General features: G+C 44.3%; 1 protein-coding gene across 22 annotated transcripts in view; it reads right to left on the reverse strand.

The window, feature by feature from the left end:
- tbc1d7 (TBC1 domain family, member 7) overlaps positions 1–18,737 on the reverse strand; it is a 104,903-nt gene that overhangs the window by 56,892 nt on the left and 29,274 nt on the right. For 6 of the 22 annotated variants that reach the window (XM_078240962.1, XM_078240830.1, XM_078240967.1 and 3 more), the window contains 3 exons: positions 18,157–18,216; positions 4,472–4,661; positions 982–1,062 (listed from right to left, as the gene is read on the reverse strand). In XM_078240962.1, coding sequence (XP_078097088.1) covers positions 982–1,062; positions 4,472–4,583 — 193 coding nt within the window. In that variant the 5' untranslated portion in view covers positions 4,584–4,661; positions 18,157–18,216. Of the gene's footprint in view, positions 1–981; positions 1,063–4,471; positions 4,662–5,536; positions 5,608–18,156; positions 18,217–18,737 lie in introns of all 22 variants that reach the window. The other 16 variants (XM_078240870.1, XM_078240858.1, XM_078240982.1 and 13 more) reach the window with 8 other exon arrangements.

Raw genomic sequence — 18,737 nt, forward strand, 5'->3', positions numbered from 1 at the left:
CCTTTAACCAATACATTTTAACCAGCAAACTTTCTAAAGAAAGGCCTGAATCTTTCGCTAACAATACATTTTGCACTCATATCCCTTAGAATAACAATCTTTTTAGATTCTTTCTCGGATAAAAATGGAGTGACTTCCTCTTCAAATATAATTCCTTCATGCTTGGTCATACCTCATTTACAGCCAAAGCAAAACATTCAAAGCAAACAGTTTCTCACAAGCTTATCTCTTTGGTGCAGCTTTCTTTGGATAAATGTCAGTCATGTGTACCAATGCTACTGGCAACACCATTTGTTTTAACTTTGAGGTGGAAGCAGCATGCCTGCTGTATTCAGGAAAGTTGCCTTTTTGGGGGACAGCTTGCCATGGTCAATTTAAGGATCACTGGTTAGGCCGTATGTTAATCTGGTTTTCCTAAATACTACCTGTACAGGGAACCTCCAGTGGGTATGATAATTTATTTGCAGATGCAAAGGGACTAATGCCTGTTTCAGGCATGGGCCCATGGCATCTGTTTTGCCTATACCAATGTGACATCTGGAGCATTTCTGGTTTGTAATAAGTGTTTGCTTCCTGTCTGTGATTATGGAAGACATAGGTGCCCTCTTAATGCCTGAAAGCAGCTTTGGAATCATCCAATTTCTAGGCTGAGAAATCAGCAACACAATTATTCAAAGATGGCAGCAGTCTCATTAACTTACAACCTCAATCACCCATTCATGTGCTGATTTGAAAAAAGCATGAAATTACTTCTAATTTTTCAGCTAAGATATATTGTTACGTATTTGAAACCTTACGCTTACTTTAATGAAACTGCACATCAGACAAGAAAGAATAACTATAATAAATAATAGAACTAAGTTCAGTGCATATGCAAAGGCCTTCTATGTTAGGTTTCGCAAAGGCCTTCTATGTTAGGTTTCATCCACAATAGATATGATTTGCACTGAAAAGATTAATTATAAGATCATTTAAACATACCAAGCAATACTTTCCACACAAGAACACGATACATGGAGGGAACAGGATAGCGTTGAGCAAAAGTGCAGAGCTTCTCAACATCTGCAAAAAAATTAATGATTGATCATATTTTATCCTAAATAGAATTGATATAAAGTGCTTGGCTTTTTTCTCTCAACAAAAACACAGAATATCACCAGGACTGTGAGAAACCTTTTTTCCCCCAAAAAGAACAAGACTAAAAACTCTGTGCGCTACAGGCTCCATGTATGCTACTAATTCAACAATTTGTTTATCCCAGACAAGGGATGTAACAAATAAGGCCATTTTACCACCAGTTTAAATTTAAGAGAATAGCACTATAGTAGTCATATTAATAGACAAATAACCCACCGATCAACAACTTAAATCCTACCATGACAAATTGTGAAACTCAAGTAACTCCCTGGACTGGGTTACATGCAAGTCCTGAATACTTCACATCTGTCTTCACCCAAGAGAACGAGCAAGGTGGGATGGAATTCAGGGATAGAGACTGCGAGGTTCCTGAGCAAATTGACATTGGGAAGGTATTGGAGGTGTTGGCAGCCTTAAAAGTGTATAAATCTCCAGGTTAGGTTGTGCCCTAGACTCCAGTGGGAGGCAAGGGAGGAGATTGCAGGGGCTCTGATCCAAATTTTCAATTCCTCTCTGGCTATGGGGGAGGTCACACAGTAAGAAGTCCAACAGGTTTATTTGGTAGCAAACGCCACTAGCTTTCAGAGCGTGCTGCTCCTTCGTCAGGTGGAGTGGGAGATCTGCGCTCTGAAAGCTAGTGGCGTTTGCTACCAAATAAACCTGTTGGACTTTAACCTGGTGTTGTTAGACTTCTTACTGTGTTTACCCCAGTCCAACGCCGGCATCTCCACATCATGGGGGAGGTGCCAGATGACTGGAGAACAGCATTGTGGTCCCGCTATTTAAGAAGGGTTGAAGTGCTAAATCAGGGAACTGCAGACCAGTGAGTCTCCCGTCAGTGGTAGGGAAACTATTGGAGAAACTTCTGAAGGAGAGCATCTATCTCGACTTGGAGAGGTAAGGCATGATTCGGGATAGTCAGCATGGCTTTGTCAGAGGGAGATCATGCCTAACAAATTTGATTGAATTTTTTGTGGAGGTGACCAGGTGTGTAGATGAGGGTAGTACAATCAATGCAGTTTATATGGATTTCAGCAAAGCCTTTGACAAGGTATCACATGGAGACTTGTGAAAAAGGTAAATGAACATGGGATACAGGGCAATTTGATTAAGTGGATTCAAAATTGGCTCAGTTGTAGGAGACAGAGGGTGATGACAGAAGCCTGCTTTAGTGACTGGAAGCCAGTGGCCAGTGGCCTACCACAGGGATCTGTGTTGTGTCCCCTATAATTTGTCATTTATATAAACAGCATAGATGACTAGTGAATGACTGGAGGGTAGGATTAGTAAATTTGTGGCTGACACAAAGATTGGCCAGGTGGTTAACAGTGAGGCCGCGTGCCTTGGGTTACAAGAAGCTATAAATGGGATGGTCAAATGGGCAGATAAGTGGCTGATGGAATTTATCCCTGAAAAGTGGGAGGTGATGCACTTTGGAAGGAGTAATTTGGCAAGGAAGTATTCAATTAATTTTCTTTGTTCTTTAGGAGATGTACGGGGCAAGTTTTTACACAGAGAGTGGTGAATGCCTGGAACTCGCTGTCAGAGGAGATGGTGTAAGCAGATACGATAGTGACTTTTAAGGGGTGTCTTGACAAATACATGAATAGGATGGGAATAGAGGGATACGGTCTTGGGAAGGGTAGGGGGTTTTAGTTCACTCGGTTGGTGCAGGCTTGGAAGGCCGAGGGGCTTGTTCCTGTGCTGTAATTTTCTTTGTTCTTTGAATGGTAGGACATTAGGAAGTTCTGTGGAACAAAGGGACCTTGGTGTGATTGTCCACAGATCTCTTAAGGTGGAAGGGCATGTTATTGGGATGGTGAAAAGGCATATGGGACACTTGCCTTTATCAATCGAGGCATAGATTACAAAAGCAGGGAAGCCATGTTGGAGTTGTATAGAACTTTGGTGAGGCCACAGCTAGAGTACTGTATGCAGGTCTGGTTGCCAGATTATAGGAAGGATGTGATTGCACTGGAGAGGTGCAGAGGAGATTCGCCAAGATGCTGCCTGGGATGGAACATTTAAGGTATGAAGAGAGGTTGGGGAGGCTTGGGTTGTTTTAGTTGGAGCAGAGAAGGCTGAGGAGTGACCTGATCAAGATGTATAAGATTATGGGGAACATGAACAGGGTGGATAAGGCGCAGCTGTTCCCCTTAGTTGAAGGATCAGTCATGAGCAGGAGGTTTAGAAGGGATGTGAGGAAAAACATTTTTACCCAGAGGGCAGTGACGGTCTGGAACGCGCTGCCTGGGAGGGTGATAGAGGCGGGTTGCCTCACATCTTTTAAAAAGTACCTGAATGAGCACTTGCACGTCATAACATTCAAAGCTATGGGCCAAGTGCTGGTAAATGGGATTAAGTGGGAGTTCAGGTGTTTCTAATATGTCAGTGCAGACTTGATGGGCCAAGGGCCTTTCTGCACTGTATGATTCTATGATTCAGACATCTGCAGGCTCCTAGAAGAAAACCTGCTGGCTGCTGGACTTGGTGTACACTCCTTACCAGTGGCTGTCAAAGTCACTAAGCTCCTCAACATTTTTTACCAATGGGCTCAGCCACAAACTCTTGCAGGAACTTCCAGTCTCCATCCACAAATGCATAAAGCATGTGACTGATGCCTGCTTGCTAGGCCTGGCAATTATGTCAACATTGCTACAGATAATGTTAGTCAGAATGTGCAGGCACTCAGCTGGAACTCCCTCGGTGCAAGGCATCACCGACTGCATGCGTGTAGCAATCTAAGCAACCCACAACAACCAAGAGCACTTGTTAACTCCAAGGTTTTCCACTCTAAATATGTTGCTGGTGTGCAATCACAAAAGAGACATTGATGCAAGTCTACACAAGATGCTTCCATCCTGAAGCAATCCAAACTACCTGCTCTCTTTGGAATTGGAAGCAGACGTAGGATCTAGGGAGCACAAGGCTCTGCCAATCAATCGTGGGCAATTACAATCAAGGATGCTTAACTTTCCCACATTTTATCAGAATACCTCACCTTGTAGCATTTCAATCAAATTAAAATCTGCACCTCAATGCCCTGAGGGGACAATTTAGTCTTAATTCTCTGTTAAACTAATTATTTAGCAAATGAACGTGCCATCATAGAAGATGTAATAATACAAAATTATTTTAAATATTTTTGTCAATCAGGAAAAATAAATTTTACATGAACATTTAAAATTCTTTCTCCATTCTTCAGAAGTCAAATATATGCCTGGTCATTCACTGGGTCAGACTTTACAGCATCAATATGTGTCACCAAAAGCAATTTCAGATGAACATTTTGTTTATTATCCAAATTAGTGTATATTGACTATGCCAAGTTTACCTAATGGATCATCCTTCAGCAGAATTTCAAGGGATTTCTTCTCTTCAACACCACGAAATCCAACCTTTTCATAATAATGAGAACGGAAGTTTCTCTGTGGGTCTTCGGCCATTTTCCGACTAAAAAGCTGCCGTTGCAGCCAATGCTTCTTAACCAAAACTGCAGAAGCTTTGAAATATCATCCAGTCTGCTGCAATATAATGTTTAATAAAAAACTTGAATAGCATCTTAAATTTAATCACCAAAGTATATAGAAATAGTATCAAATAAAATTCCAAACAGATCTGCCATTCTAAACTCTCACCAATATCTACTAAACTGTGTTAAATAAATCATTTGGGGTTGAAAGATTTTATTAAACTCTCAGAACATCAAACTTTAATTAAAGAATGAAGATAAATAATGGAGATTCAGAACATGGTTGCGAAAAGTTACCATGTATGAATTATGCAGAGTCAACACAGGCAAAAGAAGCCCTTGTCACTGTCTGTGTGGAGTTTGCACATTCTCCTCGTGTCTGCGTGGGTTCCCTCCGGGTGCTCCGGTTTCCTCCCACAGTCCAAAGACGGGTTAGGTTGATTGGCCATGCTAAAATTGCCCTTAGTGTCCTGAGATGCGTAGGTTAGAGGGATTAGTGGATAAATATGTAGGGATATAGGGGTAGGGCCTGGGTGGGATTGTGGTCGGTGCAGACCCGATGGGCCGAATGGCCTCTTTCTGTACTGTAGGGTTTCTATGATTTCTATGAAAGCACCTTCTGGAATCTTTCATAAAATGTTATGGATTGCAAAAGCTGCAATGGAACTGCAAGAATTCCCAGAAGCAGTCTAGATTCAAGACTTGCATTCTATTAATTACTGAAGAGAATAAAGGAGGCTGACTGAGGAACACAAAAAAGTCAGAACAGGTATAATAAAAAACACTATTCAGCCTATTAGAACATAGAACAGTACAGCACAGTACAGGCCCTTCGGCCCTCAATATTGTGTTGATACTGGCTTTCTAAAAGAGCAATTCACCTAGTCCTACTCGCCTCCCTTTTCCCTATAGCCCTGCAAATTTTACCTTTTCAGATAATGATCCAACTGTCTTCGAAAATCCTCAACTGATTCTGCTTCCACCACACTCAGTATCTACTGTTGAGAAAGGCATGGATGTTAGGGAACTTAGGGAAATAAATAGTGATGTCTTGAGGAGTGTACATATAATAGAGAAGGAGGTGCTGGAAGTCTTTAAGCGCATCAAGGTAGATAAATCGCCGGGACCTGATGAAGTGTATCCCAGGATGTTGTGGGAGGCTCGGGGGGGAAATTGCGGGTCCCCTAGCAGAGACTTCTGAATCGACAACCACAGGTGAGGTGCCTGAAGCTGGAGGGTGGCAAATGTTGTGCCTTTGTTTAAAAAGGCTGCAGGGGAAAGCCTGGGAACTACAGGCCGGTGAACCTCACATCTGTAGTGGGTAAGTTGTTAGAAGATATTCTGAGAGACAGGATCTACAGGTATTTAGAGAGGCAAGGACTGATTAGGGACAGTCAGCATGGCTTTGTGAGTGGAAAATCATGTCTCACAAATTTGATTTCATTTGAGTCTTTTGAAAGGGTAACCAAGAAGGTGTATGTGGGCAGTGCAGTTGATGTTGTCTACATGGACTTTAGCAAGGCCTTTGACAAGATGCTGCATGGTCGATTGTCACATAAGATTAAATCTCACGGGATCCAGGGTGAGGTAGCCAAATGGATACAAAATTGACTTGATGACAGAAGACTTGATGGTTGTAGAGGGTTGTTTTTCAAACTGGAGGCCTGTGACCAGCAGTGTGCCTCAGGGCTCGGTGTTGGGTCCACTGTTATTTGTCATTTATATTAATGATTTGGAGGAGAATTTAGGAGGCTTGGTTAGTAAGTTTGCAGATGATATCAGGATTGGTGACATAGTGGACAGTGAAGAAGGTTATCTCAGATTGCAATGGGATCTTGATCAATTGGGCCAGTGGACTGACAAATGGCAGATGGAGTTTAATTTAGATAAATGCGAGGTGATGCATTTTGGTAGATCAAACCAGGGCAGGACTTACTCAGTTATTGGTGAGTAAGGGAGTTAGGGAGAGTTATAGAACAAAGAGATCTAGGGGTACATGTTCATAGCTCTTTGAAAGTTGAATCACAGATGGACAGAGTGGTGAAGAAAGCATTTGGCATGCATGGCTTCATTGGTCAGAATATTGAATACAGGAGTTGGGACGTCTTATTGAAGTTGTACACAACATTGGTAAGGCTACACTTGGAATACTGTGTACAGTTCTGGTCACCCTATTATAGAAAGGATATTATTAACCTAGAAAGGGTGCAGAAAAGATTTACTAGACTGCTACCAGTTATAAGGAGAGGCTGGATAGACCGGGACTTTTTTCTCTGGAGCGTAGGAGGCTTAGGGGTGATCTTATACAGGTCTATAAAATAATGAGGGGCATAGGCAAGGTAGATAGTCAATATCTTTTCCCAAAGATAAGGGAGGTGAGAGATACAAGAGGGTCCAGAGGGGCAATTTTTTCCACACAGAGGGTGGTGAGTGTCTGGAACAAGCTGCCAGAGGTAGTAGTAGAGGCACGTACAATTTTGTCTTTTAAAAAGCATTTCGGCAGTTATATGAGTAAGATGGCTATCGAGGGATATGGGCCAAACGCGGGCAATTGGGACTAGCTTAGTCGTTAAAACAAAAATCGGCATGGACAAGTTGGGCGGAAGGGCCTTTTTCCATACTGTAAACCTCTATGACTCTATGATACATATTTAAAATGTCAGTATTCACGGGGGAGGTGCCGGATGATTGGAGGGTGGCTCATGTTGTTCCGTTGTTTAAAAAAGGTTCCAAAAGAAATCCGGGAAATTATAGGCCAGTAAGTTTGACGTCGGTGGTGGGCAAGTTATTGGAAGGTGTGATAAGGGATAGGATCTACAAATATTTGGATAGACAGGGACTTATTAGGGAGAGTCAACATAGCTTTGTGCGTGGTAGGTCATGTTTGACCAATTTATTAAGAGTTTTTCGAGGAGGATACCAGGAAAGTGGATGAAGGGAAGGCGGTGGATGTTGTCTACCTGGATTTCAGCAAGGCCTTTGACAAGGTCCCTCATGGGAGGTTAGTTAGGAAGGTTCAGTCGCTAGGTATACATGGGGAGGTAGTAAATTGGATTAGACACTGGCTCAATGGAAGAAGCCAGAGAGTGGTTGTGGAGGATTGCTTCTCTGAGTGGAGGCCTGTGACTAGTGGTGTGCCGCAGGGATCGGTGTTGGGTCCATTGTTGTTTGTCATCTATATCAATGATCTGGATGATAATGTGGTAAATTGGATCAGCAAGTTTGCTGATGATACAAAGATTGGAGGTGTAGTGGACAGTGAGGAAGGTTTTCAAAGCTTGCAGAGGGATTTGGACCAACTAGAAAAATGGGCTGAAAAATGGCAAATGGAATTTAACGCAGACAAGTGTGAGATATTGCACTTTGGAAGGACAAACCAAAGTAGAACGTACAGGGTAAATGGTAGGAGTCTGAAGAGTGCAGTTGAACAGAGGGATCTGGGAATACAGGTACAGAATTCCCTAAAAGTGACGTCACAGGTGGATAGGGTCGTAAAGAGTGCCTTTGGTACATTACATAAGAACATAAGAAATAGGAGCAGGAGTAGGCCATCTAGCCCCTCGAGCCTGCCCCGCCATTCAATAAGATCATGGCTGATCTGACGTGGATCAGTACCACTTACCCGCCTGATCCCCATAACCCTTAATTCCCTTACCGATCAGGAATCCATCCATCCGCGCTTTAAACATATTCAGCGAGGTAGCCTCCACCACCTCAGTGGGCAGAGAATTCCAGAGATTCACCACCCTCTGGGAGAAGAAGTTCCTCCTCAACTCTGTCTTAAACCGACCCCCCTTTATTTTGAGGCTGTGTCCTCTAGTTTTAACTTCCTTACTAAGTGGAAAGAATCTCTCCGCCTCCACCCTATCCAGCCCCCGCATTATCTTATAAGTCTCCATAAGATACCCCCCTCATCCTTCTAAACTCCAACGAGTACAAACCCAATCTCCTCAGCCTCTCCTCATAATCCAAACCCCTCATCTCCGGTATCAACCTGGTGAACCTTCTCTGCACTCCCTCCAATGCCAATATATCCTTCCTCATATAAGGGGACCAATACTGCACACAGTATTCCAGCTGCGGCCTCACCAATGCCCTGTACAGGTGCATCAAGACATGCCTGCTTTTATATTCTATCCCCCTCGCGATATAGGCCAACATCCCATTTGCCTTCTTGATCACCTGTTGTACCTGCAGACTGGACTTTTGCGTCTCATGCACAAGGACCCCCAGGTCCCTTTGCACGGTAGCATGTTTTAATTTGTTTCCATTGAGATAGTAATCCCATTTGTTATTATTTCCTCCAAAGTGTATAACCTCGCATTTCTCAACGTTATACTCCATTTGCCATATCCTCGCCCACTCACTCAGCCTGTCCAAATCTCTCTGCAGATCTTCTCCGTCCTCCACACGATTCACTTTTCCACTTATCTTTGTGTCGTCTGCAAACTTCGTTACCCTACACTCCGTCCCCTCCTCCAGATCATCTATATAAATGGTAAATAGTTGCGGCCCGAGTACCGATCCCTGCGGCACGCCACTAGTTACCTTCCTCCAACCGGAAAAACACCCATTTATTCCGACTCTTTGCTTCCTGTCGGATAGCCAGTCCCCAATCCACTTTAACACACTACCCCCAACTCCTTTGGGCCTTTATAAATCGGAGTATCGAGTATAAAAGTTGTAGTGTTATGGTAAGGTTATATAAGGCATTGGTGAGGCCGAATTTGGAGTATTGTGTACAGTTTTGGTCACCTAGTTACAGGAAGGATGTAAATAAGGTTGAAAGAGTGCAGAGAAGGTTCACAAGGATGTTGCCGGGACTTGAGAAGCTGAGTTACAGAGATTGAATAGGTTGGGACTTTATTCCCTGGAGCGTAGAAGATTGAGGGGAGATTTGATAGAGGTGTATAAGATTTTGATGGGTATAGATAGAGTGAATGCAAGCAGGCTTTTTCCGCTGAGGCTAGGGGAGAAAAAAACCAGAGGGCATGTGTTAAGGGTGAAAGGAGAAAAGTTTAAAGGGAATATTAGGGGGGGCTTCTTCACGCAGAGAGTGGTGGGAGTGTGGAATGAGCTGCCGGATAAAGTGGTAAATGCGGGGTCACTTTTAACATTTAAGAAAAACTTGGACGGGTTCATGGATGAGAGGGGTGTGGAGGGATATGGTCCAAGTGCAGGTCAGTGGGACTAGGCAAAAAATGGTTCGGCACAGACAAGAAGGGTCAAAAGGCCTGTTTCTGAGCTGTAATTTTCTATGGTTCTATGGATACTCTCAGGCAGTGGATTCCAGATCTAAGCCGCTTACTGCAAAAAAATACTTTTCTACCTGTCACCATTGCTTCTTTTGCCAATTACCTTAAACCCTTTCACAAGTGGAACTGTTACTCCCTTGTCACTGTCAAGACATGACGGAAAAAAAAAACTCTACACTGCCTGCGTGGAATTTGCATGTTCTCCCCGTATCTGCATGGTTTTCCTTCGGTTGCTCCAGTTTCATCCCACAGTCCAAAGATGTGTGGGCTAGGTTGATTGGCCATGATAAATTGACCCGAGTTTCAGGGGGGATTAGCAGGGTAGATGTGTGGGGTTACGAGGATAGGGTGAGATTGTTGTTGGTGCAGGTTCGATGGGCCAAATGGCCTCCTTCTGTACTGTAGGGATTCTATGATATCCAAAGATGTGCAGGTTAGGTGGACTGGCCATGCTAAATAACAAATGGGATTACTATCTCAATGGAAACAAATTAAAACATGCTACCGTGCAAAGGGACCTGGGGGTCCTTGTGCATGAGACGCAAAAGCCCAGTCTGCAGGTACAACAGGTGATCAAGAAGGCAAATGGGATGTTGGCCTATATCGCGAGGGGGATAGAATATAAAAGCAGGCATGTCTTGATGCACCTGTACAGGGCATTGGTGAGGCCGCAGCTGGAATACTGTGTGCAGTATTGGTCCCCTTATATGAGGAAGGATATATTGGCATTGGAGGGAGTGCAGAGAAGGTTCACCAGGTTGATACCGGAGATGAGGGGTTTGGATTATGAGGAGAGGCTGAGGAGATTGGGTTTGTACTCGTTGGAGTTTAGAAGGATGAGGGGGGTATCTTATGGAGACTTATAAGATAATGCGGGGGCTGGATAGGGTGGAGGCGGAGAGATTCTTTCCACTTAGTAAGGAAGTTAAAACTAGAGGACACAGCCTCAAAATAAAGGGGGGTCGGTTTAAGACAGAGTTGAGGAGGAACTTCTTCTCCCAGAGGGTGGTGAATCTCTGGAATTCTCTGCCCACTGAGGTGGTGGAGGCTACCTCGCTGAATATGTTTAAAGCGCGGATGGATGGATTCCTGATCGGTAAGGGAATTAAGGGTTACGGGGATCAGGCGGGTAAGTGGTACTGATCCACGTCAGATCAGCCATGATCTTATTGAATGGCGGGGCAGGCTCGAGGGGCTAGATGGCCTACTCCTGCTCCTATTTCTTATGTTCTTAAATTGTCCCTTAGTGTCCAAAAATGTGTCAGTTAGATGGATTAGCCATGGTAAATGCATGGGGCTACAAGGATAGGGCAGGGGGAGGGCCTAGGTGGGATGCTCTTTCAGAAAGCCGATTCAGACTCGATGGGCTGAATGGCCTCTTGCTGCACTGTAGGGATTCTACGGTTCTATAGATATTCATCTACTGGACTACTTTATAAACGTTCTCCCCGTGTCTGCGTGCGTTCCCTCTCGGTGCTCCAGTTTCCTCCCACAGTCCAAAGATGTGTGGGTTAGGTGGATTGGCCATGTTAAGTTGTCCCTTAGTGTCAGGGGCTCTAGCAGGCTAAATACATGGGGTTATGGGGATAGGGCCTGGGTGGGATTGTTGTCAGTGTAGCCTCGATGGGCCAAATGGCCTCCTCTGCGCTGTAGAGATTTTATGATTCATTCTATGATGAAACTCACTTTTTTTTTTGCTTTTCAAAATAGACAATTGCTGAGCTGATAAAATGTCGCTAACTGATCACCTGCCTTGCAGGAGTTTCAAAGTGACAATGGCCACATGGATGATGTGTACGCTCCAGCCTACTTCAAACAAAGGCAAGCCTTCACAGGACTCAATCTCCCATAATGGTGCTAATGGCTGAAGCATTAGCAGTTCTAACACACTGGTTTTCACAGGAAAGTTTCAGTTTACCAACCCAAAACTAGTGTCTCCTAGAAGAAAGATGTGGAGATGCCAGCGTAGGACTGGAGCGGGCACAGTAAGAAGTCTCACAACATCAGGTTAAAATCCAACAGGTTTATTTGGAATTTTTCCGCACACGAGGACAGCCTCAACTGGGATTTGGGTTCACGTCGCATTACATGTAATCCCCACCATTTGGCCTGTGCTTGCAAAATCCTACTAACTGTCCTGGCTTGAGACAATTCACACCTTTTTAATCTGTGATTATCCCTCTCTCCACTCGCACTGTCTGTGCCTGTAAAGACTTGATTATGTAAAGGCCCGCATTCCAACCATTCTTCACATTCCAATTTGTAATTATCTTGCAATTGTGTCTTTGCCTATATATGCCATGTTCGTGAACCTGGGGGAGTGGCACTGTTGGTCAGGGATAGTGTCACGGCTGCAGAAAAGATGGACACCATGGAGGGATTGTCTACAGAGTCTCTGTGGGTGGAGGTTATGAACAGGAAGGGGTCAATTACTTTACTGGGTGTTTTCTATAGGCTGCCCAATAATAACAGGGATGTTGAGGAGCAGATAGGGAAACAGATCCTGGAAAGGTGTAAGAATAACAGAGTTGGCGTGATGGGAGATTTTAATTTCCCAAATATTGATTGGAATCTCCTAGAGTAAGGGGTGTAGATGGGGAGGAGTTTGTTAGGTGTGTTCAGGAGGGTTTCTTGACACAGTTTGTAGATAAGCCTACAAGAGGAGAGGCTGTACTTGATTTGGTATTGGGAAATGAACCTGGGCAGATGTCAGACCTCTCAATGGGAGAGCATTTTGGAGATAGTGATCATAATTCTATCTCCTTTACAATAGCATTGGAGAGAGACAGGATCAGACAAGTTAGAAAAGTGTTTAATTGGAGTAAGGGGAATTATGAGGCCATCAGGCAGGAAATTGGAGGCTTAAATTGGAAAGAGGTTTTCTCAGGGAAATGTACGGAAGAAATGTGGCAAATTTTCAGGGAATATTTGTCTGGAGTTCTGCATAGCAACGTTCCAATGAGACAGGGAAGTTATGGTAAGTTACAGGAACCGTGGTGTACAAAGGTTGTAATGAATCTAGTCAAGAAGAAAAGAAAAGCTTACAAAAGGTTCAGGGAGCTAGGTAATGTTAGAGATCTTGAAGAGTATACGGCTAACAGGAAGGATCTTAAGGAGGAAATTAGGAGAGCCAGAAGGGGTCATGGGAAGGCCTTGGCATGCAGGATTAAGGAAAAACCCAAGGCATTCTACAAGTATGTGAAGAGCAAGAGGATAAGACATGAAAGAATAGGACCTATCAAGTGTGACGGTGGGAAAGTTTGTATGGAACCGGAAGAGATAGCAGAGATACTTAATGAATACTTTACTTCAGTATTCACTATGGAAAAGGATCTTGGTGGTTGTAGTGCAGAATTGCAGCGGACTGAAAAGCTTGAGCATGTAGATATTAAGAAAGAGGATGTGTTGGAGCTTTTGAAAAGCATCAAGTTAGATAAGTCGCCGGGACCGGATGGGATGTACCCCAGGCTACTGTGGGAGGCGAGGGAGGAGATTGCCGAGCCTCTGGCGATGATCTTTGCATCATCAATGGAGACGGGAGAGGTTCCGGAGGATTGCGGATGTTGTTCCCTTATTCAAGAAAGGGATTAGAGATAGCCCTGGAAATTATAGACCAGTGAGTCTAACCTCAGTGGTTGGTAAGCTGATGGAGAAGATCCTGAGAGGCAGGATTTATGAACATTTGGAGAGATATAATATGATTAAGAATAGTCAGCATGGCTTTGTCAAAGGCAGATCATGCCTTACGAGCCTGATTGAATTTTTTGAGGATGTGACAAAACACATTGATGAAAGAACAGCAGTAGATGTAGTATATATGAACTTCAGCAAGACATTTGATAAGGTGCCCCATGCAAGGCTTATTGAGAAAGTGAGGGGGCAAGGGATCCAAGGGGACAATGCTTTGTGGATCCAGAACTGGCTTGCCCACAGAAGGCAAAGACTGGTTATAGATGGGTCATATTCTGCATGGAGGTTGGTCACCAGTGGAGTGCCCCAGGGATCTGTTCTGGGACCCTTACTCTTTGTGACTTTTTATAAATGACCTGGATGAGGAAGTGGAGGGATGGGTTGGTAAGTTTGCTGATGACACAAAGGTTGGAGGTGTTGTGGATAGTGTGGAGGGATGTCAGAAGTTGCAGAGAGACATTGATAGGATGCAAGACTGGGCGGAGAAGTGGCAGATGGAGTTCAACCCAGATAAGTGTGAGGTGGTTCATCTTGGCAGGTCAAATAGGATGGCGGAATATCATATTAATGGTAGGACTCTTGGCAGAATGGAAGATCAGAAGGATCTTGGGGTCCGAGTTCATAGGACCCTCAAAGCAGCTCTGCAGGTTGAGGCTGTGGTTAAGAAGGCGTATCATCAATCGAGGAATTGAGTTTAAGAGTCGTGAGATAATATTGCAACTATATAAGACCCTGGTCAGACCACACTTGGAGTACTGTGCACTGTTCTGGTCGCCTCATTACAGGGAGGATGTGGAAGCCATAGAAAGGGTGCAGAGGAGATTTACAAGGATGTTGCCTGGGTTGGGGAGCATGCCTTATGAGGATAGGTTGAGTGAGCTTGGCCTTTTCTCCTTGGAGAGACGTAGGATGAGGGGTGACCTGAGAGAGGTGTATAAGATGTTGAGAGGTATTGATCGAGTAGATAATCAGAGACTTTTTCCCAGGGCTGAAATGGTTGCCACAAGAGGACACAGGTTTAAGGTGCTGGGGAGTAGGTACAGAGGAAATGTCAGGGGTAAGTTTTTCACTCAGAGGGTGGTGGGTGCGTGGAATGGGCTGCCAGCAACAGTGGTGGAGGCGGATTTGATAGGGTCTTTTAAGAGACTTTTAGGTAAGTACATGGAACCTTAGTAAGATAGAGGGTTATAGGTAAGCCTAGTCATCGCTAAGGCAGTGACATGTTCGGCACAACTTTGTGGGCTGAAGGGCCTGTATTGTGCTGTAGTTTTTCTATGTTTCTAACCTACCTCTCCACTCATCTAACAAAGGAGCAGTGCTCCGAAAGCTCGTGCTTCCAAACAAATCTGTTGGATTTTAACCTGGTGTCGTGCGGCTTCTTACTGTCCTAGAACAAAGGAATTCTGACTCCAATTAAACATCTAGATTCCAGCCTTGAGAATACACATCCTTTGTCCAACGTTGTGGAGGTAGATCACATGACCTGCCCCAAGCTGCAACATATTATCCAGTGGAACTGAATTCCGGCAGTTTCTGTTGATCTCCAACGTGAACGGAACACCAGGGAACAGGCTGTGCTTTCTACCATAAAGCTGTTGGCTGCAAAAAGAACTCTGGAAGGTTTCATGAGGGCCAACTGCTGGAACCTTGAAATTCATGTCTCCAGACTCTTCACCTGGTGTGGTCTATTAATAGAGGACTGAAACATTCCAAATTTAAAATCCCCCCATTTATAAAAGGAGAAATCAGAATAAATTAAAACACCTGCTTATGGACATGATGTGGAGATGCTGGCATTGGACCGGGGTGGGCACAGCAAGAAGTCTCACAACACCAGGTTAAAGTCCAACAGGTTTATTTGGAATCACGAGTTTTCAGAGCGCTGCTCCTTCCTCCGGTGAGTGGAGAGTTGGGTTTACAAACACAGCATATATAGACAGAGACGCAATTGCAAGATAATAGTTGGAATTTGAGTCTTTACAGGTTTTTACAGGTACAGGCAATGCAAGTGGAGAGAGAGATAATCACAGGTTAAAGAGGTATGAATTCTCTCAAGCCAGGACAGTTAGTAGGATTTTGAAAGCCCAGGCAAAAAGGTGGGGGTTACATGCAGTGTGACAAGAACCCAAGATCCTGGTTGAGGCCGTCCTCACGCATGTGGAACTTGACTATCAATTTCTGCTCAGCAATTCTAAATTGTCGTGTGTCTTGAAGGCTGCCTTGGAGAACGCTTATCCAAAGACCGAGGCTGAATGCCCTTGACTGCTGAAGTGTTCCCCGACAGGGAGGAAATCACTCCTACCTGGTGACTGTCGCGCGGTGTCCATTCATCCATCATCGTAGCATCTGTATTGCCTCGCCGATGTACCACGCCTCAGGACATTCTTTCTTGCAGCATATGAGGTAGACAACGTTGGCCGAGTCGCATAATTATGTACCGTGTACCTGGTGGGTGATGTTCTCACGTGTGATGGTGGTATCTATGTCGATGATCCGGCACGTCTTGCAGAGGTTGCGTTGGCAGGGTTGTGTGGGTGTTGTGGTCACTCTTGTCCTGAAGGCTGGGTAGTTTGAGGTTGCGCGGTTGTTTGAAGGCAATATATAGCCGTGTCTGTGAACCCAACTCTCCACTCACCTGAGGAAGGAGCAGCACTCCAAAAGCTCATGATTCCAAATAAACTTGTTGGACTTTAACCTGGTGTTTATGGACAGGTAGAGTGCAGGGAAATCGGGACAGCTTCAATTGACCCCCCTCCTGTCTGTGACACCTTATCTATTCAATCTAGGCCCCTCATAATTTTGAATAACTATCAAATCTCCACTCAACCTTCTCTTCTCTAAGAATTGGGACAACCTCTCCAATCTTTCGATGTAACTCAAGTTCCTCATCCCTGAAACTATTCTTACAAGACTTTCCTGAATCCGCACTAATACCTTCACATCGTACCGAAAGTGTGGTGCCAGAAGTGGACACAATACTCAATTTGAGGCCAAACTGGTTTTTAACTAAAAATTGACAATCAACAACTTGTAGTGAGGCACCCTGAATCAATGACAGGCACTACACCAACATGGTTTTGTAAGAGGGAGGTCGTGCCTTACAAATTTGGTGGAGTTTTTTGAGGAAGTGACAAAAACGGTTGATGAAGGAAGGGCCGTGGATGTCGTCTATATGGATTTCAGTAAGGCATTTGACAAAGTCCCACATGGCAGGTTGGTTAAGAAGGTTAAGGCTCATGGGATACAAGGAGAAGTGGCTAGATGGGTGGAGAACTGGCTTGGCCATAGGAGACAGAGGGTAGTGGTCGAAGGGTCTTTTTCCGGCTGGAGGTCTGTGACCAGTGGTGTTCCGCAGGGCTCTGTACTAGGACCTCTGCTATTTGTGATATATATAAATGATTTGGAAGAAGGTGTAACTGGTGTAATCAGCAAGTTTGCGGATGACACGAAGATGGCTGGACTTGCGGATAGCGAAGAGCATTGTCGGGCAATACAGCAGGATATAGATATGCTGGAAAATTGGGCGGAGAAGTGGCAGATGGAGTTTAATCCGGATAAATGCGAAGTGATGCATTTTGGAAGAAATAATGTAGGGAGGAGTTATACAATAAATGGCAGAGTCATCAGGAGTATAGAAACACAGAGGGACCTAGGTGTGCAAGTCCAAAAATCCTTGAAGGTGGCAACACAGGTGGAGAAGGTGGTGAAGAAGGCATATGGTATGCTTGCCTTTATAGGACGGGGTATAGAGTATAAAAGCTGGAGTCTGATGATGCAGCTGTATAGAACGCTGGTTAGGCCACATTTGGAGTACTGCGTCCAGTTCTGGTCGCCGCACTACCAGAAGGACGTGGAGGCGTTAGAGAGAGTGCAGAGAAGGTTTACCAGGATGTTGCCTGGTATGGAGGGTCTTAGCTATGAGGAGAGATTGGGTAGACTGGGGTTGTTCTCCTTGGAAAGACGGAGAATGAGGGGAGATCTAATAGAGGTGTACAAGATTATGAAGGGTATAGATAGGGTGAACAGTGGGAAGCTTTTTCCCAGGCCGGAGGTGACGATCACGAGGGGTCACGGGCTCAAGCTGAGAGGGGCGAAGTATAACTCAGATATCAGAGGGACGTTTTTTACACAGAGGGTGGTGGGGGCCTGGAATGCGCTGCCAAGTAGGGTGGTGGAGGCAGGCACGCTGACATCGTTTAAGACTTACCTGGATAGTCACATGAGCAGCCTGGAAATGGAGGGATACAAACGATTTGTCTAGTTGGACCAAGGAGCGGCACAGGCTTGGAGGGCCGAAGGGCCTGTTTCCTGTGCTGTACTGTTCTTTGTTCTTTATTACTGCTGTAACGGCGGTTCATACACAGTGCTTAAGAAATGCATTTGACAAAACTGACTTGAGCAAATGGTTTCTAAAGAGTTGCATTAATGATTGAGTTAGGAATCAGAAGGGAAATTAAATAATTTCTCTTACAACAGATTTACGGAAAAAGCCATGAGAAAAGAATATTGACTCAATTTGTATTAAAAATTTGTATAAAAAATTGAGGATATGGTGAGAAGTTAAGGAGATTGCACCAAGATCAGTCAAAAAAGGAGACTTACCTGGGCCAAATGGTCTTTCCCTATCCCTCTGTTAGGGTAGCCCAGGATATCACCATCATCCTAGGGGAGACAAAATGTTATCTGAGAGTAAATTCTGAAATGAGACTACTATCAACTCATCTAGATCTCATATAGAAATAGAGAAGCAAGTAACTGTTGCTCGGATTTTACTAACTATTTTCAAGCAAACTAAGCAATTTGTAAAAGGTAACAGTTATGATAAATCCCATTTCACACAGGCATGGGGTAGGAAATACTGGAAGGTAACATGGCTATCCAATCGTCTGTGGTCATTACAGGTGGCACTGGCCCCAAAGGAAGACTAGACCATATAGCTCTTTTCCAATAATTAAAATGAAATAGATTGACAGAATCTGGCACTTGAGAGGACAGTGAAAAGATATCACATTGCAATCTGTCCTAGTGGTGGTAGCTGAGGCATAAATATTGGTCAGGACACTGGGAGATGACCCTGCCCTTTTTTAAAATAATGCTATGTGATCTTTTAGACTCACCCAAAGGACAGAGACTGCATTTGCTGCCAATGCCAGGTGATTCTCCCATAAATCATAACACGCAAC

This window comes from Mustelus asterias, chromosome 2, assembly GCF_964213995.1.
Source record: "Mustelus asterias chromosome 2, sMusAst1.hap1.1, whole genome shotgun sequence".
Classification (NCBI taxonomy): Eukaryota; Metazoa; Chordata; class Chondrichthyes; order Carcharhiniformes; family Triakidae; genus Mustelus; species Mustelus asterias.